At 64.1% G+C, this 9,864-nt stretch overlaps 1 protein-coding gene across 3 annotated transcripts in view; it reads left to right on the top strand.

Annotated features, from left to right (window-relative positions):
- The first annotated feature begins 3 nt into the window (after positions 1-3).
- Positions 4-9,864, top strand: part of ZFPL1 (zinc finger protein like 1) — a 44,686-nt gene continuing 34,825 nt past the window's right edge. For 2 of the 3 annotated variants that reach the window (XM_090129614.1, XM_090129612.1), the window contains exons 1-2: positions 4-116; positions 7,055-7,160. In XM_090129614.1, the coding sequence (XP_089985740.1) occupies positions 7,059-7,160 (102 nt within the window). In that variant the 5' untranslated portion in view covers positions 4-116; positions 7,055-7,058. The remainder of the gene's footprint in view (positions 117-7,054; positions 7,161-9,864) is intronic. The other variant, XM_090129613.1, reaches the window with a different exon arrangement.

The raw sequence follows: 9,864 nt of genomic DNA, 5'->3' as shown, positions 1-9,864 counted from the left end.
GAGAGGAGAGGGGCGCGGCGGAAGTGACGCCATCTGGGTGCGACCCCGGAAGTGCCGCGCCAACGGGGCAGCAGCGCGTCACCATAGGAACCGTGAGCCGGGCCGGGGGGGAACCGGTGAGGCGATAGAAGGGGGGGGTTGTGGGGCGATAGGGGGGTCTGTGGGGCGATAGGGGGGTTCTATGGGGCGATAGGGGGGTCTGTGGGGCGATAGGGGGGTTTGTGGGGCGATTTGGGGGGGTCGTATGGTGCGATAGGGGGGTCTGTGGGGCGGTATGGGGGTTCTATGGGGCCACTTGGGGGTCCTATGGGCCGATAGGGGGGTCTGTGGGGCCAAATGGGGTCCTATGGGGAGATAGGGGGGTCCTATGGGGTGATGGGGGGGATGTGTGGGGACAATTGGGGTCCTGTGGGGCGATAGGGGGGTCCTGTGGGGCGGTATGGGGGTCCTGGGGGCTGATAGGGGGGGTCCTATGGGGCGATTTGGGGGTCCTATGGGGCCACTTGGGGGTCCTATGGGGCGACAAGGGGGTCCTATGGGGCGGTATGGGGGTCTGTGGGGCGATTTGGGGGTCCTATGGGGCGACGGGGGGGTCCTGTGGGGCGATAGGGGGGTCCTGTGGGGCGATAGGGGGGTCCTGTGGGGCGGTATGGGGGTCCTGGGGGCTGATAGGGGGGTCCTATGGGGCCATATGGGGGTCCTATGGGGTGATAGGGGGGTCTGTGGGGCGAATTGGGGTCCTATGGGGGGATATGGGGGTCTGTGGGGTGATACGGGGGGGTCTGTGGGGCCAATTGGGGTCCTATGGGGGGATAGGGGGTTCCTATGGGGTGATATGGGTGTCCTGTGGGGCGGTTTGGGGGTCCTATGGGGCCAATTGCGGGTCCTATGGGGTGATATGGGGGTCTGTGGGGCCAATTGGGGGTCCTGGGGGCTGATAGGGGGGTCCTATAGGATGATAGGGGGGTCTGTGGGGTGATAGGGGGGTCTGTGGGGCGATTTGGGGGTCCTATGGGGCCACTTGGGGGTCCTGTGGGGCGATAGGGGGGTCCTGTGGGGCAGTATGGGGGTCTGTGGGGCCAAATGGGGTCCTATGGGGCGATAGGGGGGATGCTATGGGTTGATTAGAGGATCTGTGGGGTGATAGGGGGGTATGTGGGGCGATTTGGGGGTCCTATGGGGTGACGGGGTGTCCTGTGGGCTGATAGGGGGGTCCTATGGGGCCATATGGGGGTCCTATGGGGCGATAGGGGCGTCTGTGGGGCGGTATGGGGGTCCTATGGGGTGATAGGGGGGGTCCTATGGGGTGATAGGGGGGTTTGTGGGGCGATTTGGGGGTCCTATGGGGCCACTTGGGGGTCCTGTGGGGCGATAGGGGGGTCTGTGGGGCGGTATGGTGGTCCTATGGGGTGATATGGGGTCCTATGGGATGATAAGAGGTCCTATGGGGCGATAGGGGGGTCTGTGGGGAGGTATGGGGGTTCTATGGGGCCACTTGGGGGTCCTATGGGCCGATAGGGGGGTCTGTGGGGCCAAATGGGGTCCTATGGGGAGATAGGGGGGTCCTATGGGGTGATGGGGGGGGTCCTGTGGGATGATAGGGGGGATGTGTGGGGACAATTGCGGTCCTATGGGGCGATATGGGGGTCTGTGGGGCGATATGGGGGTCCTATGGGGTGATAGGGGAGGTCCTATGGGGCGATAGGGGGGTCTGTGGGGCGGTATGGGGGTCCTATGGGGCCACTTGGGGGTCCTATGGGGTGATAGGGGGGTCTGTGGGGCGATATGGGGGTGCTATGGGATGATGGGGGGGTCCTATGGAGCGATAGGGGGGTCTGTGGGTCCAAATGGGGTCCTATGGGGAGATAGGAGGGTCTGTGGGGTGGTATGGGGGTCCTATGGGGTGATATGGGGTCCTATGGGATGATAAGAGGTCCTATGGGGTGATAGGGGGTCCTGTGGGGCGACAGGGGGGTCCTATGGGGTGATAGGGGGGTCTGTGGGGCCAATTGGGGTCCTATGGGGAGATAGGGGGGTCTGTGGGGTGGTATGGGGGTCCTATGGGGTGATATGGGGTCCTATGGGATGGTAAGAGGTCCTATGGGGCGATAGGGGGGTCTGTGGGGCCAATTGGGGTCCTATGGGGTGATAGGGGACCCTATGGGGTGATAGGGGGGTCTGTGGGTCCAAATGGGGTCCTATGGGATGATAGGGGGGTTCTATGGGGGGATAGGGGGGTCTGTGGGGCGGTATGGGGGTCCTATGGGGCCAATTGGGGTCCTATGGGGCGATAGGGGGGTCTGTGGGGCGATATGGGGGTCCTATGGGATGATAGGGGGGGTCCTATGTGGCGATATGGGGGTCTGTGGGGCGACAGGGGGCTCCTATGGGGTGATATGGGGTCCTATGGGATGATAAGAGGTCCTATGGGGTGATAAGGGGGTCTGTGGGGCCAATTGGGGTCCTATGGAGTGATAGGGGGGTCTGTGGGGTGACAGGGGGGTCCTATGGGGTGATATGGGGTCCTATGGGATGATAAGAGGTCCTATGGGGCGATAGGGGGGTCTGTGGGGAGGTATGGGGGTCCTATGGGGCGATAGGGGGGTCCTATGGGGTGATAGGGGGGTCCTATGGGGTGATATGGGGGTCCTATGGGGCGGTATGGGGGTCTGTGGGGCGGTATGGGGGGTCTGTGGGGCCAATTGGGGTCCTATGGGGTGATAGGGGGATCCTGTGGGGCGGTATGGGGGTCCTGGGGGCTGATAGGGGGGTCCTATAGGATGATAGGGGGGTCTGTGGGGTGATAGGGGGGTCTGTGGGGCCAATTGGGGGTCCTATGGGGCGACAGGGGGGTCCTATGGGGTGATAGGGGGGTCTGTGGGGCGGTTTGGGGGTCCTATGGGGCCCATTGCGGGTCCTATGGGGTGATAGGGGGGGTCCTATGGGATGATAGGGGGGGTCCTATGGGATGATAGGGGGGGTCCTATGGGGTGATAAGGGGGTCTGTGGGGCCAATTGGGGTCCTATGGGGTGATAAGGGTTTCCTATGGGGCGACAGGTGGGTCTGTGGGGCGACAAGGGGGTCCTATGGGGCGGTATGGGGGTCTGTGGGGCGGTATGGGGGTCCTATGGGGCCAATTGGGGTCCTATGGGGTGATAGGGGGGTTTGTGGGGCGATTTGGGGGTCCTATGGGGCGACAGGTGGTCTGTGGGGCCAAATGGGGTCCTATGGGGCGATAGGGGGGTCCTATGGGGTGTCTATGGGGGGTCTGTGGGGTAAAGGAGGGCCTCTGTGGGGCACAGATCCATGGGGCTGAGGTGTGGGTCTGCCCCACAGATCCATGGGGCTGAGATGTGTGGGTCTGCCCCACAGATCCATGGGGCTTAGGTGTGGGTCCAGCCCTATAGGACCAATCTATGGGGCTGAGGTGTGGGGCTGAGATGTGGGTCTGCCCTATGGGGCTGATATATGGGGCCGATGTATGGGTCTGCCCCCCAGCTCCATGGGGCCGATGTGTGGGTCTGCCCCACAGATCTATGGGGCTGAGGTGTGGGGCTGAGGTGTGGGTCTGCCCCACAGATCCATGGTGCTGAGATATGGGTCTGCCCCACAGATCCATGGGGCTGAGGTGTGGGTCTGCCCCACAGATCCATGGGGCTGAGGTGTGGGTCTGCCCCACAGATCCATGGGGCTGAGGTGTGGGTCTGCCCCACAGATCCATGGGGCTGAGGTGTGGGGCAGAGCTGTGGGTCTGCCCCACATATCAATGGGGCTGAGATGTGGGTCTGCCCCACAGCTCCATGGGGCTGAGGTGTGGGTCTGCCCCGCATATCCATGGGGCTGAGGTGTGGATCTGCCCCACATATCTATGGGGCTGAGGTGTGGGTCTGCCCTATGGGGCTGATCTATGGGGCTGAGGTGTGGGTCTGCCCCACAGATCTATGGGGCTGAGATGTGGGGCTGAGGTGTGGGTCTGCCCCACAGATCCATGGGGCTGAGGTGTGGGTCTGCCCCACAGATCCATGGGGCTGAGGTGTGGGTCTGCCCCACAGATCCATGGGGCTGAGGTGTGGGTCTGCCCCACAGATCCATGGGGCTGAGGTGTGGGTCTGCCCCACAGATCCATGGGGCTGAGGTGTGGGGCAGAGCTGTGGGTCTGCCCCACATATCAATGGGGCTGAGATGTGGGTCTGCCCCACAGCTCCATGGGGCTGAGGTGTGGGTCTGCCCCACAGATCCATGGGGCTGAGCTGTGGGTCTGCCCCACAGATCCATGGGGCTGAGGTGTGGGTCTGCCCCACAGATCCATGGGGCTGAGGTGTGGGGCTGAGGTGTGGGTCTGCCCCACAGATCCATGGGGCAGAGCTGTGGGTCTGCCCCACAGCTCCATGGGGCTGTGGTGTGGGGCTGAGCTGTGGGTCTGCCCCACAGATCCATGGGGCTGAGGTGTGGGGCTGAGCTGTGGGTCTGCCCCACAGATCCATGGGGCTGAGGTGTGGGGCTGAGGTGTGGGGCTGAGGTGTGGGTCTGCCCCACAGATCCATGGGGCTGAGGTGTGGGTCTGCCCCACAGATCCATGGGGCTGAGGTGTGGGTCTGCCCCACAGATCCATGGGGCTGAGCTGTGGGGCTGAGCTGTGGGGCTGAGGTGTGGGTCTGCCCCACAGCTCCATGGGGCTGAGGTGTGGGTCTGCCCCACAGATCCATGGGGCCAATGTGTGGGTCTGCCCCACAGATCCATGGGGCTGTGGTGTGGGGCTGAGGTGTGGGTCTGCCCCACAGATCCATGGGGCTGTGGTGTGGGGCTGAGGTGTGGGTCTGCCCCACAGATCCATGGGGCTGAGGTGTGGGTTTGCCCCACAGATCCATGGGGCTGTGGTGTGGGGCTGAGGTGTGGGTCTGCCCCACAGATCCATGGGGCTGAGCTGTGGGGCTGAGTTGTGGGGCTGAGGTGTGGGTCTGCCCCAGAGATCCATGGGGCTGAGGTGTGGGTCTGCCCCACAGATCCATGGGGCTGACGTGTGGGTCTGCCCCACAGATCCATGGGGCTGAGCTGTGGGTCTGCCCCACAGATCCATGGGGCTGAGCTGTGGGTCTGCCCCGCATATCCATGGGGCTGACGTGTGGGTCTGCCCCACAGATCCATGGGGCTGAGGTGTGGGTCTGCCCCACAGATCCATGGGGCTGAGGTGTGGGTCTGCCCCACAGATCCATGGGGCTGAGCTGTGGGTCTGCCCCACAGATCCGTGGGGCTGAGGTGTGGGGCTGAGGTGTGGGTCTGCCCCACAGCTCCATGGGGCTGAGGTGTGGGTCTGCCCCACAGATCCATGGGGCTGAGGTGTGGGTCTGCCCCACAGATCCATGGGGCTGTGGTGTGGGGCTGAGGTGTGGGTCTGCCCCACAGATCCATGGGGCTGAGCTGTGGGGCTGAGTTGTGGGGCTGAGGTGTGGGTCTGCCCCAGAGATCCATGGGGCTGAGGTGTGGGTCTGCCCCACAGATCCATGGGGCTGAGGTGTGGGTCTGCCCCACAGATCCATGGGGCTGAGGTGTGGGTCTGCCCCACAGATCCATGGGGCTGAGGTGTGGGTCTGCCCCACAGATCCATGGGGCTGAGGTGTGGGTCTGCCCCACAGATCCATGGGGCTGAGCTGTGGGTCTGCCCCACAGATCCGTGGGGCTGAGGTGTGGGGCTGAGGTGTGGGTCTGCCCCACAGATCCATGGGGCTGAGCTGTGGGGCTGAGGTGTGGGGCTGAGGTGTGGGTCTGCCCCACAGCTCCATGGGGCTGAGGTGTGAGTCCAGCCCTATAGGACCAATGTATGGGGCTGAGGTGTGGGTCTGCCCCACAGATCCATGGGGCTGAGGTGTGGGTCTGCCCCACAGATCCATGGGGCTGTGGTGTGGGGCTGAGGTGTGGGTCTGCCCCACAGATCCATGGGGCTGAGCTGTGGGGCTGAGTTGTGGGGCTGAGGTGTGGGTCTGCCCCAGAGATCCATGGGGCTGAGGTGTGGGTCTGCCCCACAGATCCATGGGGCTGAGCTGTGGGTCTGCCCCACAGATCCATGGGGCTGAGCTGTGGGTCTGCCCCACAGATCCATGGGGCTGAGCTGTGGGTCTGCCCCACAGATCCATGGGGCTGAGCTGTGGGTCTGCCCCGCATATCCATGGGGCTGACGTGTGGGTCTGCCCCACAGATCCATGGGGCTGAGGTGTGGGTCTGCCCCACAGATCCATGGGGCTGAGGTGTGGGTCTGCCCCACAGATCCATGGGGCTGAGCTGTGGGTCTGCCCCACAGATCCGTGGGGCTGAGGTGTGGGGCTGAGGTGTGGGTCTGCCCCACAGATCCATGGGGCTGAGGTGTGGGTCTGCCCCACAGATCCATGGGGCTGAGGTGTGGGTCTGCCCCACAGATCCATGGGGCTGTGGTGTGGGGCTGAGGTGTGGGTCTGCCCCACAGATCCATGGGGCTGAGCTGTGGGGCTGAGTTGTGGGGCTGAGGTGTGGGTCTGCCCCAGAGATCCATGGGGCTGAGGTGTGGGTCTGCCCCACAGATCCATGGGGCTGAGGTGTGGGTCTGCCCCACAGATCCATGGGGCTGAGGTGTGGGTCTGCCCCACAGCTCCATGGGGCTGAGGTGTGGGTCTGCCCCACAGATCCATGGGGCTGAGCTGTGGGGCTGAGGTGTGGGGCTGAGGTGTGGGTCTGCCCCCCAGCTCCATGGGGCTGAGGTGTGAGTCCAGCCCTATAGGACCAATGTATGGGGCTGAGGTGTGGGTCTGCCCCACAGATCCATGGGGCTGAGGTGTGGGTCTGCCCCACAGATCCATGGGGCTGAGCTGTGGGGGCTGAGCTGTGGGTCTGCCCCACAGATCCATGGGGCTGAGGTGTGGGTCTGCCCCACAGATCCATGGGGCTGAGCTGTGGGGGCTGAGCTGTGGGTCTGCCCCACAGATCCATGGGGCTGAGGTGTGGGTCTGCCCCACAGATCCATGGGGCTGAGATGTGGGTCTGCCCCACAGATCCATGGGGCCAATGTGTGGGTCTGCCCCACAGATCCATGGGGCTGTGCAAGTGCCCCCGGCGCCGCGTGACGCCGCTCTTCTGCTTCGAGCATCGCGTCAACGTCTGCGAGAGCTGCATGCTCAGCAGCCACCCCAAGGTGCCACGGGCTGTGGGGCGGCTGTGGGGTGACTATGGGGCGGCTATGGGGCGGCTGTGGGGTCTGTGGGGCGGTTATGGGGTCTGTGGGGCGGTTATGGGGCAGTTATGGGGCGGTTATGGGGTGGTTATACTGTGGTTATGGGGGTCAGTGGGGCGGTTATGGGGCAGTTATGGGGTCTATGGGGCGGCTGTGGGGTGGCTGTGGGGTCTGTGGGGCGGTTATGGGGTCTGTGGGGCAGTTATGGGGCGGTTATGGGGCAGTTATGGGGTCTGTGGGGCGGCTATGGGGCGGCTGTGGGGCGGCTGTGGGGTCTGTGGGGCGGTTATGGGGTCTGTGGGGCGGTTATGGGGCGGCTATGGGGCGGCTGTGGGGTCTGTGGGGGGGTTATGGGGCGGTTATGGGGCAGTTATGGGGTCTATGGGGTGGTTATGGGGTGGTTATGGGGCGGTTATGGGGTGGTTATACTGTGGTTATGGGGGTCTGTGGGGGGGTTATGGGGTGGCTGTGGGGTCTGTGGGGGGGTTATGGGGCGGTTATGGGGGCTTATGGGGCAGTTATGGGGTCTGTGGGGCGGCTGTGGGGCGGCTGTGGGGCGGTTATGGGGCGGTTATACTGTGGTTATGGGGCGGTTATGGGGCGGCTGTGGGGTGGTTATGGGGCGGTTATGGGGGCTTATGGGGCAGTTATGGGGTCTGTGGGGTGGCTGTGGGGCGGCTGTGGGGCGGCTATGGGGCGGTTATGGGGCACCTATGGGGTCTGTGGGGTGGTTATGGGGTGGTTATGGGGGTCAGTGGGGCGGTTATGGGGCGGTTATGGGATCTATGGGGTGGTTATGGGGTCTGTGGGGCAGCTATGGGGCGGCTGTGGGGCGCCTATGGGGTCTATGGGGCGGCTATGTGGTCTGTGGGGCGGTTATGGGGCAGTTATGGGGTCTATGGGGCGGCTGTGGGGCGGCTGTGGGGTGGTTATGGGGCGGCTGTGGGGTCAGTGGGGCGGTTATGGGGCGGTTATGGGGTCTGTGGGGCGGTTATGGGACGGTTATGGGGGCTTATGGGGCAGTTATGGGGTCTGTGGGGCGGCTATGGGGCGGCTGTGGGGTCTGTGGGGCGGTTATGGGGCGGTTATGGGGCGGTTATGGGGCGGTTATGGGGTGGTTATGGGGTGGTTATACTGTGGTTATGGGGGTCACTGGGGCGGTTATGGGGTCTATGGGGTGGTTATGGGGTCTGTGGGGTGGCTATGGGGCGGCTGTAGGGCGGCTATGGGGCGCCTATGGGGTCTATGGGGCGCCTATGGGGTCTGTGGGGCGGTTATGGGGCAGTTATGGGGTGGTTATACTGTGGTTATGGGGGTCAGTGGGGCAGTTATGGGGCAGTTATGGCGGCTGTGGGGTGGTTATGGGGCGGCTGTGGGGTCTGTGGGGCGGTTATGGGGTGGTTATGGGGTGGTTATACTGTGGTTATGGGGGTCAGTGGGGCGGCTTTGTGGGGTGGCTGTGGGGCAGCTATGGGGCGCCTGTGGGGCAGCTATGGGGCGGTTGTGGGGTCTGTGGGGCGGCTGTGGGGCGGTTATGGGGCCCCTATGGTGTCTATGGGGCTCCTATGGGGTCAGTGGGGCGGCTATGGGGCGGCTGTGGGGTGACTATGGGGCGGCTATGGGGTCTGTGGGGCGGTTATGGGGCGGTTATACTGTGGTTATGGGGGTCAGTGGGGCGGTTATGGGGCAGTTATGGGGTCTGTGGGGTGGCTATGGGGCGGCTGTGGGGCGCCTATGGGGTCTATGGGGTGGTTATGGGGTGGTTATGGGGCAGTTATGGGGTGGTTATACTGTGGTTATGGGGGTCAGTAGGGCGGCTGTGGGGTGGTTATGGGGCGGCTGTGGGGCGGCTGTGGGGTCTGTGGGGCGGTTATGGGGCAGTTATGGGGTGGTTATGGGGCGGTTATGGGGTGGTTATACTGTGGTTATGGGGGTCAGTGGGGCGGTTATGGGGCGGTTGTGGGGTCTGTGGGGCGGTTATGGGGCGGTTATGGGGCAGTTATGGGGTCTGTGGGGCGGTTATGGGGCGGTTATGGGGCGGCTGTGGGGTGGTTATGGGGCGGTTATGGGGGCTTATGGGGCAGTTATGGGGTCTGTGGGGTGGCTGTGGGGCGGCTGTGGGGCGGCTATGGAGCGGTTATGGGGCACCTATGGGGTCTGTGGGGTGGTTATGGGGTGGTTATGGGGGTCAGTGGGGCGGTTATGGGGCGGTTATGGGATCTATGGGGTGGTTATGGGGTCTGTGGGGCAGCTGTGGGGCGGCTGTGGGGCGCCTATGGGGTCTATGGGGCGGCTATGGGGTCTGTGGGGCGGTTATGGGGCGGTTATGGGGTGGTTATACTGTGGTTATGGGGGTCAGTGGGGCGGTTATGGGGCAGTTATGGGGTCTATGGGGCGGCTGTGGGGCGGCTGTGGGGTGGTTATGGGGCAGCTGTGGGGTCTGTGGGGCGGTTATGGGGTGGTTATGGGGTGGTTATACTGTGGTTATGGGGGTCAGTGGGGCGGCTGTGGGGTGGTTATGGGGCGGCTGTGGGGTCAGTGGGGCGGTTATGGGGCGGTTATGGGGTCTGTGGGGCGGTTATGGGGCGGCTGTGGGGTCTGTGGGGTGGTTATGGGGCGCCTATGGGGTCTATGGGGCTCCTATGGGGTCTATGGGGCGGTTATG

Source organism: Phasianus colchicus, chromosome 37, assembly GCF_987193195.1.
Source record: "Phasianus colchicus chromosome 37, bPhaCol1.hap1.1, whole genome shotgun sequence".
Classification (NCBI taxonomy): Eukaryota; Metazoa; Chordata; class Aves; order Galliformes; family Phasianidae; genus Phasianus; species Phasianus colchicus.
Note: the sequence above shows the minus strand (reverse complement) of the source record. Positions and strands in the feature narration are given on the sequence as shown.